This window comes from Jaculus jaculus, chromosome 9, assembly GCF_020740685.1.
Source record: "Jaculus jaculus isolate mJacJac1 chromosome 9, mJacJac1.mat.Y.cur, whole genome shotgun sequence".
Lineage (NCBI taxonomy): Eukaryota > Metazoa > Chordata > Mammalia > Rodentia > Dipodidae > Jaculus > Jaculus jaculus.
The window spans coordinates 41,282,308-41,305,351 of NC_059110.1; the positions used below are offsets into that span (position 1 = coordinate 41,282,308).

General features: G+C 41.1%; 1 protein-coding gene across 4 annotated transcripts in view; it reads right to left on the reverse strand.

Annotated features, from left to right (window-relative positions):
• Tpd52l1 (TPD52 like 1) overlaps positions 1-1,774 on the reverse strand; it is an 88,796-nt gene extending 87,022 nt beyond the window's left edge. For all 4 annotated transcript variants that reach the window (XM_045159156.1, XM_045159155.1, XM_012951562.2 and 1 more), the window contains exon 1: positions 1,669-1,774. In XM_045159156.1, the coding sequence (XP_045015091.1) occupies positions 1,669-1,687 (19 nt within the window). In that variant the 5' untranslated portion in view covers positions 1,688-1,774. The remainder of the gene's footprint in view (positions 1-1,668) is intronic.
• Positions 1,775-23,044: the final 21,270 nt, after the last annotated feature.

A 23,044-nucleotide genomic window follows, 5' to 3' on the forward strand; every position in this document is an offset into this window, starting at 1 on the left:
AATGCTTCTCTCACCTCAATGAATAATATGGTGTCAGCCAGTAGTTTACTCCGCTCTCAGTAGCCACACAGGGTCTTTTTCCTTGGATCCAACCAACCCCAGACCAGAAATAGTTTTTTAAAAAAAATGTCTGAACATGTAGTCATTTCTCCATTGTCATTATGTCTTATAGAAGATCCTGGAATCCATCTTCCACGGATTCGGAGGTGCAATGCATTTAAGATTCTCCAAACCTCATCTGTAAGTCAGGAGGGAAGGCTCTAATGTTGAGCCCACCTGCTCCATTTAGTTCAAGGGTAAAGGCCTCCACTTCCACTTTTGAACTTGAGTAAGAGTCTCTGCTGACCAGAATGTTAGTCAGGCATCACAACCCTTTCATTGTAACACCTAGTCTTTTAGGTCAGTTTAGGCTGGTCACGTTCTTCACCCTTCACCTCACCTCCTCTGATCTGATCTCACGTGCCAGGCTTCAAGAAGAATCCTGGGAGGGAGATGGGCTTCACCAGAAGCCTCCCTACACCGGATCTCTTTGGAGGCTTTACATACACTGCCCCCAACATTGCTCACAGGCTTCCCACAAAGCTCACTCTCTCTCCCATTGCATAACCACGTGCGGGGGTCCCCACAAATTCTTTCAGGGTCCTGGACTAAATCCTCCTTAAGTATCATTGAAGGATTTCTTCTTTGACACCAAAGGCTTCCATCCTTGGTTGAATTGTCCTTTCTTAATTAGATAACATGGGAAGCTGCAGAATTCTGGCATAATCTTGGATCACGAAACCAATGAATATGGTTCATTTGCTCGGAAGATTGTGATCCTGGCAGCAAACCGGTTGGGTGAGTCCAGGCTCAGGCACTGCCAAACTGCCCTCTTTTAGGGAAGCTTTTTGTCCCTAGAACTTTTTAAAAATATCAGGCTAAAAGTTATCTCGGGTGAAAGGGGCTTCTGATGGTGTTAAAGGGAGAACTCTGCAGCCCACTCCTGGGTGTTGTCCCTAGGTGACACCCCAGGCCCTTGGCCTCCTCCCTCTCTGTGGCTCCACATTCTCCCCCCTCGGGCCCTTTACTTCCATTCCATCCCTCAGCGGTCCACGCTCCAGCGGGCTCCGGGCGTCCAGCGCAGCCCCGCAGTCGCCCAGCTGGAAGGCAGATAGTCAGGAGGAAAGACCCGGGACCCGGGCACCTGTCTGCAGGAGGTCTGGGGGCTGGAGACTCGAGTATCTGGGAAGGACACCCCACCTCGCCGCGCTGCCCCCGTCCCCACCCGGGACCCTAAGGAAGGACGCGAGCGCTCGGCCAGGTGCCGCGCCCGCCCTTCTCCCCGGCCGGGGCAGCGAGCGCTGCGCGGCCCGGGACCCACGCGCACAACAGGTCCCGCGGGCTCGCGCAGGCTGGGGTCGAGGGGGCGGCGGGCAGCGCCTTCCAGGCCGCCTGCCCACGCGGGACCGCTCCACCCCGGGTCCCAGCCCCTACCCTTCCCCGACAGCCCGTCCCACGGCCGGTCCCGACTTTGGCAGCCAGCATCCGTCCGCGGGCGCGCGTGGGAGCGCAGGTCGGGGCGCGCGGGCCGCCACCTACCCGTCCGCCCGACCGGAAAGTTGGGCGGTGCAGGCGGAGCGGCTCCCCGGGCGCCCCGGACCTGCCCGGGGGCGACGGACGACCGCTCACCTTGTGCCTGCGCCTCCATGGCGGTTCTGAGCGCGGCGGGACGCGGCCGGACGCGGACGCGCGGGCGCCTGGAGGAGCCGCTGCCGCCGAGGAGGTGCCGAGCAGGGAAGGCAGCCGGGGACCGCGGGCGGCCACCACCGGCCGCGGCCGCTTACCTCCGCCCCTCCCAGGGCACCTGGCGCGCGCTCCCCGCGCTGCGGCGTTCTGGGTCGGGCGCCACCTGCCGGCCGCCCTGCGCAGCCAGCGGAAGGCGCCGCCCGCGCGCCCCAAAGGCCCACAGCCTGGCCCAGATGTGGGCAAGACAGGGGCAAACGCCTTGGAACAGAGGGAGGAAGCTTTGTAAGTCGGGCTTTATAAGTCTGAACCATTCGTTGCTCCTGGTGAAGATAGCAGTGGTAGGTTCCTGCAAACAATACTTTTGCGATCTGATCTTAAAAGACACCTGACTTAGTATATGTTGTTGGGTCATTAACACCTAACACACGGCCAACAACTATGACTTGTACCAAAAAGAAGCTTGTTAAATTTATCTATGCTTTCTATCTAAAGTACATCACGGCTTTTTGTACGTAGTATCACTTGCACAGCACCCAAGTTGTATGCTTGGGTCTGTCATAGTGAACTCCTAAAATACACAAAACTAAAGCAAAACAGGCAAAGGGCTGAAATAATAAGGTTGAACAATCTTATTGGCCTGGGGGAAAATCTATAGTATTGGATGGGGCGGAGCATTGCTCATCGTTCCAACTTACAGAGGAAGTACTCGAAACAGTGATTTTGATGTCACAAACAAGTTTTAGAGCGCAGGGACATTTACTCATATAGAATCTGTAAACAGTAACCACTGGACGGTATGCGTGTTTCTGTTTTCCCAATCCTGCAGGCTGTGGGCCTAGGTTAGCGAGGCAGCCTTTCCCAGAGAATACTTTAGACACCCACAGTCCTGTTCCAAGGCTTGTCAGACAGGGTGATGGGAAAGCCCAGCAGGAAATATGGCTTACCAGCTCAGGTCTCACCTCCACCAGTCTTTACTCATTACAGATTGCCCCCTTTTCCCAACATGCACATAAACTTCTGTGAAATACAATCTAGTGTTTACTTATGCCTGGTCTTCAATACTTGGCTATTTTGTATCAGGAGTGTTATTCCCTTTCTTTATGAAAATGCATGATAAAATCTGGTATGGATGACTATGACTATTTTATTAAGCTTCCTATAATTCCTGCCAAAGAAACTTAAACAAATATATAGCTGCAAAAGACATTAAATAGGGGGCTGGAATGATGGCTCAGTAGTTAAGGCACTTGCCTGCAAAGCCTAACGACCTAGGGTTGGATTCCTCAATGCCCACATAAAGCCAGATGCATAAAGTGTAGCATGCATCTGGGATTCATTTGCAGTAGCTGGAGGCCCTGGTGTGCCCATTCTCTGTATCACTCTTGTCTCTATCTCTCTGCCTCCAAATAAATTTTAAAATATCAAAGAAAACGTTTTCAAAAGATATTAAATAAACAATCAGAAGGTTACATTTTCTACATATTGAATACTCCCAAAGTATGGAGTAATAATATTAATAAAAAATTAATAGAGTTGTACACTGTTTTCTTGTTAGAAGTCAAACTTGTGGTTTCTTTTTTTAATTTTTTGTTTATTTTTATTTATTTATTTGAGAGCAATAGACAGAGAGAGAAAGAGGCAGATAGAGAGAGAGAATGGGCACGCTAGGGCCTCCAGCCACTGCAAACGAACTCCAGATGCATGCGCCCCTGTGCATCTGGCTAACGTGGGTCCTGGGGAGTTGAGCCTGGAACCTAGGTCCTTAGGCTTCACAGGCAAGCACTTAACCACTAAACCATCTCTCCAGCTCAAACGTGTGGTTTCTTCCACATGGATAAACGTGTATTTGTTTGTTTAGTAGTTTGTGGTTTTCCTATTACTACAGTGAGGACCTCACAGATGAGCAGTCATCATTATTGCAAGTATTCTCTAGAGACTTTTGGTGAACATGGTCAGGCAGGCATGCAGTGCAATTGGATGATTAAATCTTTTATGGTCTATTCAGTTGTGCTGGTCTTCTTGATCCTAGACATTAAACACCAGGTTAGGGCTGACTCCAACTGTTAAAATGAGCTAAAAATAGTCCATAAATTTCCAGTTTGAGTCAGCTAACCTTCATCTGCACACTGACTCATTTTTTCTGATTTATAAAATATTAAACTATTGCCCCTTTATATGACCATCATTATTTATAGTAATAAAGCATGGGAATTCATTCAGAAATACTGAACAGCTTCTAAATGTCAGGTGCTAAAGCTACAGATAAAGGGCACAGTCCCTCCGCCCCTGCCCAGGGAGTTCTTAGTCTGTTAAGAAGGAGGGATAAACAGATTCTTCATAAAGTCATGTGAGGTTAAGGCTGTGAGGTGAGCCCAGTGTGCTTGAGTTCACTGGGGAAGGCATCCTAACTCAGACGGCTGAGAGTAGACAAAGGAAGGTTGCTTTGCCTCAGCTGAGTCTCAAAGAATGATAATTGTGAGGATAAGTTGTGTTAGTCACTGTATTAGTTGTTTTTACTGTCACTATGACCAAAAATCTGACAAACAACTTAGAGGAGGAGAGCTTTATTGTGATTTACAGTTTGAGGGGTTACAGTCCATTGGGGGAAGCACAGTGATAGGGGCAATGTGGCTGTACCAATGGAGGTGGAGGCTGCTTGATCACATCTTAGTAGATCAGGAAAAAGAGGGAAGGAGGGAGCAAAAGAGAGAGGGAGAGATCATATGTGGACCAGCTAACACTCACAGGTCTGACCTGATCCAGTGATCCATTTCCTCAATTAGGCTCTACAGTCTCCCAATATAGTACCACCAGCTGGAGACCAAGAGTTCAAACACATAAAATAGTGGGGAACATTCTATAGCCAAACCGTAATATCCTCCAAACTGGTTTAGCTGAGCAAGACTTATACTGAAGGCACTATATTATGCAAAAAAATCCACTGTTTGTACTCTTACTTACCTTGTCACTTAAAGGGTGCATTTCTTTAACTTCTTTAAAGATTAACGTAACAGCCACATTGTCTCTTGTATTTCTCATCTCTTCAGCTACTCCAAACAAAACACAGTGGACAGCTGGAAGACCTAGTCAGTGAATTCTTGGTTTACTCAAGAGGTGCTCTTTCTGGAGAGGTGAGGATGCCTGTGCCTGGCATCTTTTGTGGCAACATGTTGTATGGGATATATAAGTGATGTGCGCTCTCTCTCTCTCTCTCTTCTCCCATCAAGTTCTGTATTTCTGACCCCACATGGGGCTTTATGGCCCTCCTGTACCGGGGGACCCCGCATGGGGTTTTATAGCCCTCCTGTATCTGGGATACACTCTCCCCAGAGATATGACTTAATTTCTGTTTTAAAAGTTTTCTAGGTAATATTAATGTTTATCCGAGACTGTGATTAACTGTTTTACAAACTCTTCACCATAAAGATGAAAGGTGTTAAATTCTCAGGTTTTAAAGTAAGAAGTTTTCACCCAGGTAAACAGGTGGGATGAAATAAATGTGAGCAAGTGAAGCCAGTAGTTTTGCTCCTAAGTCCAGATGCACTGGAGAGGGAAGTGAAGAGGAGCAGGAAGAGATGAAGGAGAGTTAGGAATGGGTCTGTGCTTGTGCCTCACCCTTCCCTCCTGACCCCCACCAAAGCAAAGAGGACCTGGCTGTCAGTCCCACTCTTCCTAGGTGTTTTTAATAAGCCTGTGACAGAGTGCTATTTTTTTAAATCTCTTTTAACTTTCCACCCTTCCAAGTAGTGTAGGAAAGCAATCTGTACTTTTCTTAAGTACCATGGGAGTTGTGGAAGTTAAGGTGAGAGAACCAGCTGGTGAACCAATGAATTCCTCAGGAGGCTGGAGAAAAGGAGGCTCCAACTGCTGAAACTATAGAATTATTCATGGAGAGAGGAGGACCGTACAAAGCTTCCAAAAGATGTCTGGGTTGCACTTCTGCCCACAAGAGGGCTTGTTCACATCATCTGCCCACACCATGTACCAGGAGGGCAAAGGGAATTGGAGCAAGAGAAGGCAAGCACTGCCTTCTCTCCACCTGCACAAACTTTCTACTTTTCTGGAGGATAGAAAATGGAGTACATCAGCCACAGAGTCAGTCATGAAGGCCAGGGGAGATGTGTGGGGTTCAGTCTTGCCAGGATCACTGAAGTAGAAATCCAAGAGTGAACACCAGAGTAGTGTGCTGAAGCTGTTACCTAGGGTCCATTAGTGTGTGATGGGGCTGCAGGTTAGTGAACACGGAGTTCATCATCCAGCCAAGTGTGGAATCACACAGGGCTTTTCCCATTTCTTGCATCCCCCACGTTGCACAGGAGGCCACAGGGAGCTGTAACCTAGAAGGAAGAGGGGCAATAGGGACTTGAAAAAGATTAGCTTTTGCTTCAGGACCTCCAACACATGTATGCGTGCACATGTCCATGTATGCACATACTCATGCATGAGCACACGCACCTGCACACACAGACACACAACTTTATGACAGATGCTGCACAGATACACTTTGAGATGGACAATGAATCATGTAGAACATATATCAACAAAACACTGCAATTGCCAAATATTACAAATACTAATGAATTTAGACCAACTGCCTGAAACACAGAGACCATTAAGCCAGTTGAGGTAACAGTGATCATATAAAGTTTAATTGTTTCATATTGATACAGGATTTTGGAGTTCTGGAGAGGTCCCCAAAATTTGTAAACCCCAAGTTTGGGTCCTGTCCTATTTTTTATATGTGTGTTTTTAATTTATTATATTATATTTTATTTTATTTTATTTATTTTTATTTTTTTATTTATTTGAAATAGAAAAAGAGGCAGAGAGAGAGAGAGAATGGGCATGCCAGGGCCTTCAGCCAACGCAAATGAACTCTAGACACATGCTCCACCTTGTGCATCTGGCATACATACTACGTGTGTCCTGAGGAATTAAACCTGAGTCCTTTGGTTTTGCAGGCAAGTGCATTAACCACTATAGTATCTCTCTAGGCCCTGTCCTATTTTTAACAAAAAAAATGATAAAAATGGACTGAAGAAAGATAAATTATAATTATTAGGTTTATTAAGGGACAAATCCCAAAATGTGGTGTTTATGTAAGAGAAACTGGGATTTAGGAGGAAGGCTAGAGCAGAGTCATAAGTGTGTGGGAAGAAGGAAATGCACACTCATGTGGAAAGCACAGCAGAGTCTGTGAGATTCATTTAAAAGAACTGGCTGGACACAAAAGATAAAACATTGGTGTTTATGTAGGACAACTTAGAAGAGACACACAGCTTCCACTCTGAGCTTCCTCATGGAATAAAGTTAAGAGGGTGAATGGTGGTGGATTAAGGAAGAATAGCAGAGGGAAAATATGAAAGCAAAGACCAAGAAATTCAAATAAGAAATGAGTAGTAAAGAGAATTATACCCATGGTTACACTGAATTTAGAGAAATTACACAGGTAACAGGCCTAGAGTTAGAGAGGGCACCCATGGGGTAGATCTAGAATGTAAGGAAAATACACTTGTGGTAGATTCAGAGACCAGAGGAAAATAACACATGTAATTAAAGTAAGAAGTTACCCTCAAGTATAAAGCAGAAGCAAGCAGAACTCAGACCAAGAAACAGTATTTTGCTCTCCCCCGAGCCCTACCCGGAGGGGAAGCCACTCATGTGTATCTAAACAGAGATCAAAGAGCAGAGCGAGGGAGAGCAGAGAAAGCTGGAAACATCAGAGACAGGTCTTTTTTTTTTTTTTTTAATAGCTACTGAAAATATATTCTTTTGTCAGCATGTAAAGGGAAGATCCCATTGGTTTGTAGATTTGAAGGGCAGGCTCCAGGGCCAGCTAACCTGCTACATGTATATGGAGTTAATTTACAGTAGCAAGGGGCCCTGCATGCCCATATACTGTCTTTCAAATAAATAAATAAACATATTTTTAAAAATATTAAAAATGGCTGGGAATGTATAGCTTAGCACTAGCAGCATGCAGGAGACCTCAGTACCACATGGACATTAGGTTGGCACAAGAAATACCACTCATCATGCAAACAATAGATTACCAAAGGTATGTCACACAAGGATAGAACAAAGGAAAAGGCCTCTACCACACAGTTCATGGTTTTCATTGGGTTTTCTCACTTCTTTTTTATTAAAACTTTTAAATTGACAACTTCCATAAATATAGGAAATATAACATGATAGGAATCCCCTCCCACCACACTTCCTTTCCCCTCCCAAATCCCTTCTTCTTCCCATCTAGTCTCTCTTCTGTTTGGTGTCATTATTTCTTCCCCTCCTTTTTACAGGTCTTGTGTAGATAGCATCAGCTACTGTGAGGTTATGAATATCAAGGTCAATTTATGTGTCTAGAAGACAGTATTATAAGCATTTGTTAAAAGACGTTTTTACTCATATATTCAAAGGGTCATTCTTTACAGCTCCAGTCTTGCTCTCGGATGATTAGAGAACCGTGACTCCAGGGGCTGCACTTGCACAGTCTGACCTCTAGATAGATGGATCTTATGACGTCATCCTACAAATAGCCAGGTGTTGTTAGATTCTTTTTCATACACCAATGTACATTTCTGGGCTCACTGTGGATGACACTGAAAATTTAAAGAAAACTTAGGTATATCATAATGTCCTCTGGAAAAGTTAAAGCAACCATGGTGTTCATTTACTCTGGTGAACAGAAACTTAAGTGATATCTTGATGGCGGCACACATATCTATTGTTCATGGTCACATGATAGATCACAAATAATACTAAAATGGCAAAGAATTACCTAATAAATACAACAGAGATTTTCTAAGCCTTCTACTAACTTGCATATTCTGAAACAGTCCCAACTGGTTCTTAAATAAGCATATTACACAGTACAAAATAATCATATGAGCTATGCAGCAGGTCCATAGGAACAAACATTCCACTGTAAGCTCTTACACATGTTTATACCAGAGGCAAAGAATACACCACTGTAAGTTCTTATACTTGTTACAGTCAAAGAGCTGATGCTGTGGATAGAGTGTGTCTCAGCTAAGATCCAATAGCTAAAATCAGCTGTGCTAGAGATGCCAGAACTGTGGGGTGGTTGCCAAGGAAAGTTACTCACTCTGGCTTGGGTGCACCTGTCTGGAAGGCAAGCAGTACAACTGGAGGGACAGACTGGTATCCTGAGGACTTCATCATGGGTCAAAGACTTTCGACATGGAGCTTCAGGATTTTATATTTGCCCTACTTATTCTCTATATTATATTGTTTTTCCTTGCTGTGGCTTCCTTCATTCCTCAGTTTTGGACTGGAAATGTCTACTGTTTGCTATCATGTGTTTGAAGAATGTATATTATGTTCTGATTTTTCAGGGCTCACAGTTAAGAGGCTGCCTTGAGTGTCTGATGAGACTTTGGACTTTTAAATACTTTTGGGCCAGGTAAAGACTAAGCAACTTTGAAAGTTGCACTAACTACATTTTGTATCATGAGATGGCCATGAGTCTATGGGGACTAGGAACAGAATGTGGTGACTTTAATATAAGATGTCCCCCATAGCCTCATTTGCTTTGAATACTTGACCCCCACCTGGTGGCAATTTAGAAGAGTGGTGGAACCTGTGGGAGGTGGAGCCTAGCTGGAGGAGGCATGTCTCTGCAGCAGAGCTCAAGGTTTAGTATCTTTAATAATCTAGCTCACTGGGTGCTCAGAGCTACTTTGTGGAAAGATGTGATTCCCTGTCATGCTTTTCCTGCTTGGTGAAACTTTCCTTAAGACTGTAAGCTGAAATATACTCTTCCCTCCAATTAACTGCTTTGGGTGAGCTGTTGTGTCTAAGCAATAAGAAGGTAACTGCAACTTTAAGCTTTTAAACAAAAGCCAGTAGAGAAAATGTACTTACAAACATGGGTGGAGGAAAGCATACTTATGTGGTCTCTCTCAGAAATTCTTCTTTTGTAGAGTGTCTGCCTCAAGAAGAAAAGGACTTAACTTCTCCAGGTAACATTCCCACAATAAGTTTATCAATAAATTTGGTCATAAAAATTATTAAGTCAAATGCTTCAAATAGTGTTAAATGATAACATTAGCTGGGCATGGTGGCACTCACCTTTAATCCCAGCACTCGGAAGGTAGCAGTAAGAGATATGAGTTTGAGGCCACCCCGAGACTCCATAGTGAATTCCAGGTCAGCCTGGGCTAGAGTGAGACACTACCCCAGAAAACAAAAACAAAAACAAAAAAAAAGAAAATTCAGTGTATTATATACAGTTATTTTAATAATCAAAAGACTTTTTGAAAAGTTGCTTAATCATATGACAATCATGTCATCTTAGAGAAGAGTTGTGAAATCAAATCATTTCACTCATTAAGACAACACAAAATTTATGAAGTTCATTTTCAAATGGGAAGAATTTTTCTCATTCCTTTAAGGTGATGGCTAGGAATTTTAAAGACAGATGAATTTATGCATTCCTTTCATTTTAATTAACTGATAATACTGATTTTTATTTTCTAAGAGATCAACTTTTAGAAATAAAAATATTAAATAATTTTAAAATCACATATAAGTCAGAAAATGTAATTTATATTTACTGTTTGACAATTTGAGGACTTTTAAAGTTTAAAAGTTATAGAAATAAATAATAAGTAATATATTTAAAAAAGAATAATCCTAGAGAAATCATGGGAACCTTTAGTCTGTTAACAAATGAACAAAATTAACAAATTGAAAAAAAAATTTTTTTGAGGTAGGGTCTCACTGTGGTCCAGGCTGATCTGGAATTAAATATATAGTCTCTTGAAAACAATTTTTTGAGGCAGGGTCTCGCTCTAGCCCAGGGTGTCCTGGAATTCTCTATGTAGTCTCAGGCTGGTCTTGAATCACCGAGATCCTCCTACCTCTGCCTCCTGATTGATGCAGTTAAAAGCTGATTTTAGTTATTGGGTCTTGGCTGAGACAGACTCTATGACTTTATAGTAACTGGTATAAGAACATACGGTGGTGTGTTCTTTGCCTCTGGTGTAAACTAGTGTAAGAGCTTACAGTTGTGAGTTTGTTCTTACTAACTTGATGCATAGTTTGTATGATTATTTTGTATTGTGTAATATAATTATTTAAGAACCATCTCCTCTCACCTCAGCCTGCTCTCTCACGGCAGCTTCCCCTCTCCCCCCCCCCTTTTTTTATCAATCCATATTCTTTTTCTAAACAGTTTGAAAACATGCAAAATAAAGCTTTATAATATTAGTGCATAAATGCACACAGATCAACAGTACAAAAGATATCTAGGAACTACATATAGAAAGTTCAGGATAATGTGAAGGAAAGGAAAGGAATAGGATGGTATTAATAATCTCTGTAATTTCTGAAGTCCTTTATTTAAAAATCCCACACAACTTTGCTAAAAATATAGTATTTAAGTAGAACAAGGTACGAAATACACAGGATTTTTCTATATCTCTTGATTTTTGTATTTTCTTCGTGTATTTCATAATTAAAATGTAATGATAATTGCAAGACTAGGAAAACATTACAAGAAACAAAGACATTTGGGAAATAAGAAAGATTATTATATAACATGAAAATACTTGAAAGTAAAAATAGTAAGATGTGGTATTCAATTGGGCAGAAAATGAGTGTAGTTGTTTCTTCTATGTTTTAGGCTTGCACAACTTGAAAAAAGTGACATCATTTATTTACATATGATTCCATTTCCTGTCTTAATGCTAATTTCTATGAAGTGATTAATGAGGGAAAGTAATTGGTAAACCTCTCTGACAGTTGGTATTGACACAATAATCTCACTTATAATGATGTATTCTGAAAAACATTTCTAAGTACAGGAAGAGTAATTTATACAGAATTATAAACTATATCAATGATAACACTCAAAAGTTTTAACTATGAGCAAATTGTAAATGAAATGATATGTTTACCCAGAGAAACACAAAATTTTATTTCAAATTATGTTTTCAAGAGTTAGGGGTATATATAGCTTAGTTCCACCTTGATATCAACCTCCACAATCCAAATAATTAATAATTATAGTTTCAAAGAGGGGGGTAATAAAAATATAAGATATAAGCTTCTGAAAATAGTAGCATCAAGGGACAAGTTATATAGAAAAATGTATTTCAGTCATGTTAAAGACAGGGGGACTGAAGGAAATTCACATGTGAATAATGGATCCAGAATGCTGGGATTATAAACCTGAACCACTGTGCCTGGCTCAATATCTATTTTTATGAAGGGTTTTTTGGCATGTATCTGTATGTTTGAATGTATGGATGGATGGACGGTGTGTGGGGGTGTGGTGTGCATGTACCAGGGTGCACGTAAATGTTAGAGGAAAACTTTCAGGTGTCGATCCTTATCTTCAGCCCCCCCTTGAAGACAGTCTCCTGTTGTCCACTGCTGCTTTTGCCATGGTAGCTGGTCCTTGAGCTTCATGTGTATTCTCCTGTCTCTGCCTCCCATCTAACCCATGAGCATGGCTGAGATTACAAACACGTGCCATTGTGTTCAGCTTTTTACACAGTTGCTGGGGTTCTGGCCTCTGGTAGTTATGCTTGCACAGGCAAGCCCCTTAGTCACCAAGCCATCTTCTAGCCCCAAGTTTTAAAATAAATGCAATATTCCTTAAATGCTGTTTGTTGGGTATAAATCACACTTTATTATACTCAATATACATTCTCCACAGTAATAATGAGACTGCATATATTTTCATGTTATTAGCCTTTCTTTCAGATATTGCTGTTCATGACTTTTGTTCATCATTGAATTGGATTGTTTGCATTTTTGGTTGACTTTTGAGAATCTTTACATCTGCTAGATCCTAATAACTTGTGGTTATATGTGTTTTGTATGTTTTGTGGCTTCTCATCTCACTTTTGACAAAAATGCATTTAAATTTTTATATAGTAAACTTACTAGTTTTTATTTACCTTTTTGCTTTTGTGGAAGAATATATTAGTTGCCCTAGGATAGCGATTTTCTCTTAAAAGCCTTATTTTTGTCTTTTATAATTAAATATTTCTAGCAATTAAAATTAAATAGTTTCTATTGCTATTGATTTCTAATTGTATTTCATTGTGATAAGACAGAATACAAGAAATTATTTTAATTTTCTTCTGTTTGTTAAGCATCCATTTGTATCCTCTTATATGATTTATTATACAGGAAGTTCCACAGTTGCTAAGAATGTATATTCTGTAATGTTTGAATGGAATGTTTGATAAATGTCCTTTAGATCCATTTGTTCTATGATGTCATTTAGTGCAAATGTTTCTCTGTTTATTTTGAGGGGGGATCATTTGTTTATTGGTGAGAGTGTGCTATTTAAATCACCCATTGTTACTGTGTTGGGGTTAATCTGTGACTTTATACAGTAGTATTTGTTTTGTGAAATTGGATGAACCTGTGTTTGGTGCATATGTCTTTAAAGAATTGTAGTGTCCTCTTGATGAGTGTTCCCTTAGTTCATATAGAGTGACCTTTATCTCTTCTGAATAGTTTTGGTCTAAAATTTATTTTGTCAGATGTTAGAATTGTGACACCTGCTTGTTTCTTGGTTTCATTTGAGTGGAATACCTTTTATGACTTCACCCTATGATAGCATCTGTCTTTGATGGTGAGGTGCATTTCTTGGAAGCTACAAGTGGGTGGATCCTTGGAAGCAATTAATGGGGGGATCTTGTTTTTAAATGTAATCTGCTGGCATATATGTGTGTAAAATTACCCGTCATTTTGTTGACTATCTGGTTTTTGGTGTTTTCTTGCTCATTAGTTGCTTAACTATTTGTTCTAGTGTGGATTATTCTTTTGTATAGCCTCATAGACGTGCCTACTTTTCTCTACAGTCCAAATGATTCTTTATATTATCAGGAGAGATTGCTTAGTGCTCATAAATTGAAGTAGCCTATTTTTATTGAGTAGAGTTTTACTTTTTCCTTCAATTATGGCATATAGACTTCCTGGGTAGAGTAGTCTAGATTGGCATATTTTGTCTTTCTGAACTTTAAATACACTATTCTGAGTCCTCTTGTTTTTCAATTTTTCTCATGACAAATTCACTGTTATTCTGATGTGCCTGTCTTTATGCATGACTTGATGTTTCTCTATCATAGCTTTCAAGATAATTTGTTGTATACATTTAGTGTAAAGACTATAATAATGTGTATGTTGGGAGTTCTTTTCTGGTCTTGTCTATTTCGTGTCTTAAATGTCACTTGTACCTGGATGAGCATCTTTTTCTCTGTGCAATGATTTTACTGAAAGTGTTTTCTTTGCATTTGATACAAAATTACTTTCTTTTTTTTTTTTTTCCTGGTGTTTTGGTTTTTGGAAGGTAGGGTCTCACTCTGGCCCAGGCTGACCTAGAATTCACTAGGTAGTCTCAGGGTGGCCTTGAACTCACGGTAATCCTCCTACCTCTGCCTCCCAAGTGCTGGAAGTAAAGGCATGTGCCACCATGTCTGGATTTGACACAAAATTCTTATCCTTTCTTTTTATGCATATCTTCCACTGTGATGAAGCTGTCCCTAAAAGCTGTAATTCTGAAATAAACCCTTTCCTCCATGACCTATTTCTGGTCAGTTGTTTGTTCCCGCAATGAGAACGTAACTTCAATAGAAAATTTGGTACTGTGAAGATGGGTCATTGCTGCGGTGAATCTGACCATGTGGTTTTGGTCTTTTGTCATGTGTTTGTGGGAAGAATGTGGAAGGATTTGGTATTTTGGATTGAGTAAGCCTTGCAGTGCTATAAGCAAAGGTTGAAAGGCTATTCTTATGAGAGATGGAAAATACTCAATGAAGAAAGAATTGTGAACTATGAAGGCTTGGCTTATGAAGTTTCAAATGAGAAGGAAATAATTTTGTTGGAACTAGGCTACTAGTGAACAACAGGCTGGCTTAATTCTGCCCATATCCTGAGAAGTTGAGCAAGGGTGAATTTAAAAGTAATTGACTGGTGTGCTTGACAGAAGGTATCAAACAGAAGGAAATGAAAGATGTATAATTTATCACAGGAAAAATTCAAGCAATTTGAAGTTACAAGCAGTGACTGGTTTTAGACTTAAACTTTTAAGGAGATTAACAGCATTCAAGATGGGCCAACTGCTTTTCATTGGAAATACGATAAAAATACCCTGAAGGTAAAAGCCAAACCATGGGAAGGCGCAAGCTAGTAAGAATACAAATTCTTTTGAAAGAGGGAGTTTGAAGAAAGACTGTTGGCAGAACACACTGCTCTTTAAGGTCAAGCCCCCCCCCCCCCCGCCCACCGGGATTTACAAATTTGGCTATGCCACCCATTTGGTACTGGTTTTGGAAACATGAGATATACAGGAAAGTGGCTCATGATGTGTCATTAACATGTGGCAATGTGAATCAGGGTTGAAATCCATGTATGGAGGCCCATAAGAGCATTGTCTGGAGCTGTGAAGATGAACTGTGGGTTGCAATGGAATGGCAAGTAATATGAATATACAAGAACTATGGCTTCCAAGGAGAACTTCTGGCTGTGAGCAGACCAACTAGAGGGGCAGAATTGGAAGCCCAAAGACTTCATGACTGGTTCTAGATGTCAGACTTGGAACTGCGGATGTTTGATGTTTTCCTGTTGACTGTTGATCTTGCATTGGTCCAGACTCTCCTTGTTATGCCTTCTTTTTGCAGTGGGAATGTTTACTCCATACCATTATGTGTTGAAAGTATGCAATTTGTGTTTTGATTTTCCAAAGCTCACAGTTAAGAGACTGTCTTGAATAACTTCAGACGAGACCTTGAACTTTTGAACAGTATCAAACTTGACCAAGTCAATGAGACTTTTGAAGTTGGATCAAGGGCAATTCTCATTGTAAGATGGTCATGAATCTATAGGACCAAGGATTGAATGTGGTGGTTTTGAATTAAAGTCCCCATAGCTTTAGATGTTTGTGATTAGTTTCTTAATTAGTTCTCACACAACAGAGCACTTGGGAGGTGGAGCCCTGGTAGAGGAAGCATGTTACCAGGGGCAGACCTTGGGGTAGAGTTGCAGGTATATGTGTGTTCAGAGGCAGCTCATGCTGGCTTGTGCTTGCTGTGTTCTCTCCCTGCTATAGATGAACAATGAAGTGAGCCAGCTTCTTCTGCCATGATGCAGCTTACCCTAGAAACTATAAGCCTGACATAAATCCTGTTATTGTTATTATTATTATTATTTTACAATTATAGGAGGAATAAGCTGATTCTGGTCAGGTGTTTGTCCCAGTAACAGAAAGGTAACTTTAGTAAGCAGGTCTCAAGGCAGTTTAAGCAGACCTGGAATATCCACTCTATCTCATGTTGGTCTCAAACTCATAGTTCAGCCTCCTGAGTGCTGAGATTAAAAATTCTGGAAACCTTCAAATGCTAAAGAATACTGTCAGTTTAGGTTTGTTCTCAGTAAGAAACACGGAATTCCAAACTGGCTACCACCACTTCCAAAATGTTGCTGTTGCCTTTAAGGAGAAATGACTTTTGATTCTGCTCCTGGACTTTCCCAGTTTAGTAGCTTTGTCTTGTAAGTTAATGAGATTTTCTATTCTTCCCCCCTCCAGATGGGAAAGTACATGGACTCCTAGTGGGTAAAGTCAGTGTCATTACAAGTCATGTACATGGCCATGGAAAGCCTACAAGAGGTTTCAGTTATTTGCAAATATAGAACTCTTCCAAAAATGGAATTAATCTTGCCTCTGAACACTTGCGATTGCAGTTCTTGGAAAACTAATACTACTTCAAGTTTGCCTTCTTGGATAGAAAGCATACCCTGTCATTTACAACCACTCCACTTATTATAACAAGAGTTTTTCATATTTTATTTATACATTTTTCCTTCTGTTGAGTACTTTATCCTTGTTAGTGGATTGTATTTGAGCATATAATTCAGAAATTCTCCTAAGTTGTACAAACATGGATATAATAAAAACGTGTACATTATTTTGCATTAAACTTTTCATACTATGTGCAACAAGAAATACATATGATCTCTTTACAATACCCTGATCTTATTTCAAGTTGCTGCCATCAAGTGGCAGCGCTGCCCTTTGCCCCAGTAAGTGTGTGATGAGTTGAGCATGCTTGATCCTGAAGCCGGCTGGCTTTGATGCTGTTATCAAATAGTCTGAGAAAATCACAGCCTTTTGTCATGTAATTGTATTATATTTTTTACTGTTGCCTAAGATAAGTCAACTCCCCCCAAAGTGAATTTTTTTTATTTTTTAAAGTATTTTAATATTCCATTCAAAAGATGGAGAGTGATAAGTGATTTACTGTTTTTGCTATCTCTTTTAAGTAATCTCTGTTTCCAAAATGTTTCCTTAATGCAGTTACACTGGGTACACTGCAGTAGATTGGTTAAAATTTGGTTTTGTTTTAGAAATAGTACTGGCCAATGGTCTAAGTTCTTCAAATGTAACCTTTATTTGTAAATTAGGGGAATTGGATTGTTACAGTGGGAAATGACTCAGTTACCATCAGGATCATGAGACAGTTGCTTAACATGGCTGTATTTGTGATGACTAAAACAGTATTTTCAGATATTGTGTTCTAGAGTTAATTTTTAGTGCTTCTATAATTTGTGGTTACTCTTACTGGTATATTTTAAATAAGTACTAGACTTTGGACTCTCAGAAAATCAGAATGCTATTGCTTATTTTCTCATGCCACTGCCTACAGGAGGCAAGTAGAAAACCTTGTGTATGGAAGATTAAATCATATCTTAAAGTGTATATACATTAATTTGTAAAGGTATCTGTAATTTTTACTGTTAACTTCATAATAGGTATTGCAACTTTCTTATTTTATGAGATGAAAATATCCTTCTGTAGTGATAGATGTTGTAATATTATTAGATATACTTGGGGTTTTTATAGTGGCCTTTTTGTGATCATTGTGAATGAGAACATGTGTGGATGAACATGAACGCTTTCTGGAATTATATATTTCTTTTGACCATCGTTCACAGCACAATTTATGAAACAAAGGTTTAATTACCTACAAGTAATCCGAAATGAATTATCAGCATGTAATAACCTGAGTCCTTTGTATTCAGATAGGTTGGAGACCTAAATTACTTTGTCCCTATCCGGTAAACATGTGTTTAATAAACCTTAGTGTTTACAAGAAACCTAACAAGATGATACTGGAATTTGTGGTGCAACAGTTAGTTTTCAACCTGTTTGGGGAATATTAATTTTAAAAAATAGAAATCATTATTCACAGTCAAGTTTGTTTTGTTGTCAGATTGTTTTTCAGGCTTAACATCTTTTTGCTACAACTGCCACTAATTTTATGTTTAAAAGAACTGGTGAATGTATTTTTCATGAATAAATGAGAGTAAATTAATGTCTTTAACAATAAATATGCAAATTATTCAAGCCTAGGGTATTATGCTTTCTTTCTCTCCAGATTCCTTTCATATATTGTAGTGCTTAAAGTTTCAGTAGCTTTCAAAGTACTTTCATGTTTATGTAATTTATATACCATACACAAATCATGTAAAATAGAGATTATTTTAGTTTTGACTCACCTGCCCGAGTTTCATGTGAATATATAGCAGCTCAGTCACTAGTTAACACTAGTATTAAGCAATCTTGAAACTGGTCTTTATTTATTTATTTTTTTCTGAATGGCGTCTTTAAGTTTACTACATTTAGAAAGAAAAAGATAATTTTATTCTATCTTAACACCAATACTCTAGTTTAGTTATATCAAATATACTGGCACTAGGAAGTGAGGTTAAGACAGTTTTATTATTTTTACAAACTGTGTATATGTAAACCAAGTGAAACTCATATATTAACTGAAGGCAATGACATTTGTCTACATTCTACCCAGTTACTGATCAGATCATACCTGATGTTTTGCCATTCCAGTGAGGGGTCTTGTGAAGGTTTGGGTGTGTTTTATGCATACACACCACTGCAGTGTATGCTGCCTTATTCTGTCGCATTATTCCTGTCAGGTCCAAGCTTTGTCATGTCTGAGCTCTTTTACATTGATTCTGTGATGTAAAAATGTATAATGTGCTATAAATTTTATGCATTAAAAACTAAGTTATGGCCTATCATTGCCTGTGAAACATTTCTTACAAATTACATAATTTATATTTCTATTTATGTACAGTTTCTTACATAAATGTACAGAATACTTGTTGTGGCCTGTCTGTAAAAATTCCCGTGCTCTTTTCCTTAGCACTTGTTCACATAAAAGAAATGTGGGTTCTCTTGTTTGTAGCCACATGCAGAATCCCTGCCTTAACTGTAGTTTATAAATTTTTCTAATTTTGTTAATATTATTAATCAATGTTAGAATCATGCCTTTTATATCTTTCCAAATAAATTTACTTGTTCACTAAATGTTAAAAAAGCATGTTATCATGCTCAACAGTAATCATATTCTTTTTAATTCCTTCATATGTTTTCCTAATTTACTCTCATTAGAGACTATTGGAGGCCATTTCCATAGAAGTCATGTTGTTTGTTATTATGTTTCTTAAACTTTTTTTCATCAGGACTTGAACATTTGGGGTTAGGTCATTGGTTATTTTTATTTTAAGTCATCCTATTTCTTCAGTGGAAATGTTTGCAATGTGAAAGAGGGACTGGTTAGTACTAGAGCTGGGGTGTCATTTCTCTCTGCTGTACTCTCACCTGTCCACGCTCCCCTGAGGACTCTCACCTTCCCACGCTCCCCTGTGGACTCTCACCTGTCCACACTGCCCGGTGGAATCTCACACTGTCCACGCTCCCCTGTGGACTCTCACATGTCCACGCTCCCCTGTGGGCTCTCACCTGACCACACTGCCCTGTGGACTCTCACCCTGTCCACGCTCACCTAGGGACTCTCACCTGTCCATGCTCCCCTGTGGACTCTCACCTGTCCACGCTCCCCTGTGGACTCTCACCTGTCCACGCTCACCTGTGGGCTCTCACCCTGTCCACGCTCCCCTGTGGTCTCTCACCTGTCCACGCTCCCCTGTGGACGCTCACCTGTCCACACTGCCCTGTGGACTCTCGCCCTGTCCACGCTCCCCTGTGGACTCTCACACTGTCCACACTCCCCTGTGGACTCTCACCTGTCCACGCTCCCCTGTGGACTCTCACCCTCTCCACACTCCCCTGTGGACTCTCACCCTGTCCACGCTCCCCTGTGGACTCTCGCCCTGTCCACACTCCCCTGTGGACTCTCACCCTGTCCACGCTCACCTGTGGACTCTCACCTGTCCATGCTCCCCTGTGGACTCTCACCTGTCCACGCTTGCCTGTGGACTCTCACCCTGTCCATGCTCCCCTGTGGACTCTCACCCTGTCCACGCTCCCCTGTGGACTCTCGCCCTGTCCACGTTCCCCTGTGGTCTCTCACCTGTCCACGTGTCCCTATGGACTCTCACCTGTCCACGCATCCCTGTGGACTCTCACCCTGTCCACGCTCCCCTGTGGACTCTCACCCTGTCCACGCTCCCCTGTGGACTCTCGCCCTGTCCACGTTCCCCTGTGGTCTCTCACCTGTCCACGTGTCCCTATGGACTCTCACCTGTCCAGGATCCCCTGTGGACTCTCACCTGTCCACGCTCCCCTGTGGACTCTCACCCTGTCCACGCTCCCCTGTGGACTCTCACCAGTCCCTACTCCCCTGTGGACTCTCGCCCTGTCCACGCTCCCCTGTGGACTCTCGCCCTGTCCACGCTCCCCTGTGGACTCTCACCCTGTCCACACTCCCCTGTGGACTCTCACCAGTCCCTACTCCCCTGTGGACTCTCACCTGTCCACGCTCCCCTGTGGACTCCCACCCTGCCCACGCTCCCCTGTGGACTCTCGCCCTGTCCACATTCCCCTGTGGACTCTCACCTGTCCACGCTCCCCTGTGGACTCTCACCCTGTCCACGCTCCCCTGTGGACTCTCACCTGTCCACGCTCCCCTGAGAACTCTCACCTGTCTATGCTCCCCTGTGGGCTCTCACCTGTCTACACTCCCCTGTGGGCTCTCACCTGTCCACGCTCCCCTGTGGACTCTCACCTGTCCATGCTCCCCTGTGGACTCTCACCCTGTCCACGCTCCCCTGTGGACTCTCACCCTGTCCACGCTCCCCTGTGGACTCTCACCTGTCCATGCTCCCCAGTGGACTCTCACCCTGTCCATGCTCCCCTGTGGACTCTTACCCTCTCCACGCTCCCCTGTGGACTCTCACCTGTCCATGCTCCCCTGTGGGCTCTCACCCTGTCCATGCTCCCCTGTGGGCTCTCACCTGTCCACACTGCCCTGTGGACTCTCACCCTGTCCACGTTCCGCTATGGACTCTTGCTATGCCCATGCTCTCTTGCATTGTAATTTTGTCTATTTTACTCTGCTATTATGCTTGTTGCAGTTATTGTTTTGTTGCTGGGACAATCATTCAACCAGAAGAATCTTGTGGTAATGAAAAGGTCTATTTCAGGCTGACAGATTCCAGGAGAAGCTTCATCATATATCCAGTGCAGAGAGTCAACAGCCAGCACCACCGAGCATGAGATGACTCTGAACACCCACCCTGGAGCTGAACTCATAATCTGCCCCTGATTACACACCTCCTCCAGCAGGTTCTGCCTGCTGGAGGCTTAAGTAGGATGCTTTATCATGTCAAAAATACCTGAGGCTATGAGGGACATTTACAATCAAACCACCACAAAGCTAGTGCTATTCAGACATCACTGATCTCTTCTAACAGCTATTCTTCAAGTTTCCACACTGTATTCCATAGAGATTCTGGCAGACTAAGCCTAGATGTCACCCACTAAAGGAGGATGGATGGCTTCCATACAGCTCTGAAAACAAATGCCTTAATCCATGACTATTTCTTCTTAAAATGTGGTCTTCCATGCTAAAATCATACTCTAGGTTTTTCATGTTGACAAGGCTTTCTAATCACATGGAAAAAAAAGAAGTCAAGAACAAATGCAGGGATGCTACAGGAAGAGGGAGGTGGGGTAGTCAATAATACCAGCCTCATTTAATCAAAAGTTAATTCTGAAAAACAAAACAAAGCAAAAAAAAAAAAGTTAATTCTGGAAAATTTTGTAGCTCAGGTTGGATGAGTAAGTGGACTAAAGAAGAACTGGAGTGCCAGATGAATTGAATTCATATTCAATACCAACATATTCCTATTTTCATTTTGAAAGATAAAAATCTACAGTGGGAATACCAAATTAAGTAAATATTAGCAATTTTATTTGATCTCCGATACAATAATTATATGTATATGTGTGTAATATACATACACACATATATTGACATACACATCCATATGTGTATGCATAAAATCTCTGTAGATGTTGCTATTATTGTTCTCTCATTATAGATAGGAGATCGTGTCTTAGAATGTTTAATTGGATTAGGTCAAACAACTCATAACAGCTGGGAAATGAAACCCAGTTAAGTTTCTCAGCCACTGTTCTTAACCAGCATATCCCCTGCTTTCTACTTTTCTTTACCTTTATTCATAGGAACAGTTAAAAATGTCTATCTCAGTTCATTCTATGATATATGAGGAATTTTTCTGAGAAAATATAAATTAACAATCAAAGTTAATGAATTAAACTTACGTGAATATTACATGATATTGATGGAAAAAGTCAAAAAAGAAAATGACACATTGACTTTATCATAGTATATTGATTTACATCTATGCTAGGATGTTTCACTTTGTACATATCTGTTGTATTAATTAAATGATTACATTTTTTTCTACTGGAGGAAGAAAAGGGCTGTTCTATTCATGAGCTGGGTCAACAGTTTAAAGCATTCCTTTAAAAAATGAAGAAAATTAACATAAACTGACAAGCTGCAGGAACTCTCAGGCACTATAACATTGTAAACCAGTTCAGTAAGGAAAATGAATAACTATTCCCTATAACTGTCAAATGAGTAAAGCAAGCCATTCTAAAAGATAATTAATCTGAGAGCAAACTCAATCAGACTGCTTGCATAATTCAATAACTTTCAGAAAATTTCTTTGGTTTTTAGTCCTCTTATATAGTCAGAGTTTTGCTTTCTATATTATTATTTTGTGTTCATATTACCTCTCTGGATCTCTAACCCACCTTTTCCAAACACCCTGTACTAACTCCCTCTCTCTCTCTCTCTCTCTCTCTCTCTCTCTCTCTCTCTCTATCTCTCTCTCTCACACACACACACACACACAAAACACTTTTTTTTTTTTTTTTTTTGCAGATTGATTACTATGCCTTGACATTTGTTCTGGGGAAGTCAATGACTTTATGTGAAGCAAGCTTGCTGGTCTTCACGTGACACAGGCTTTTCTTGTGGCTACAAGG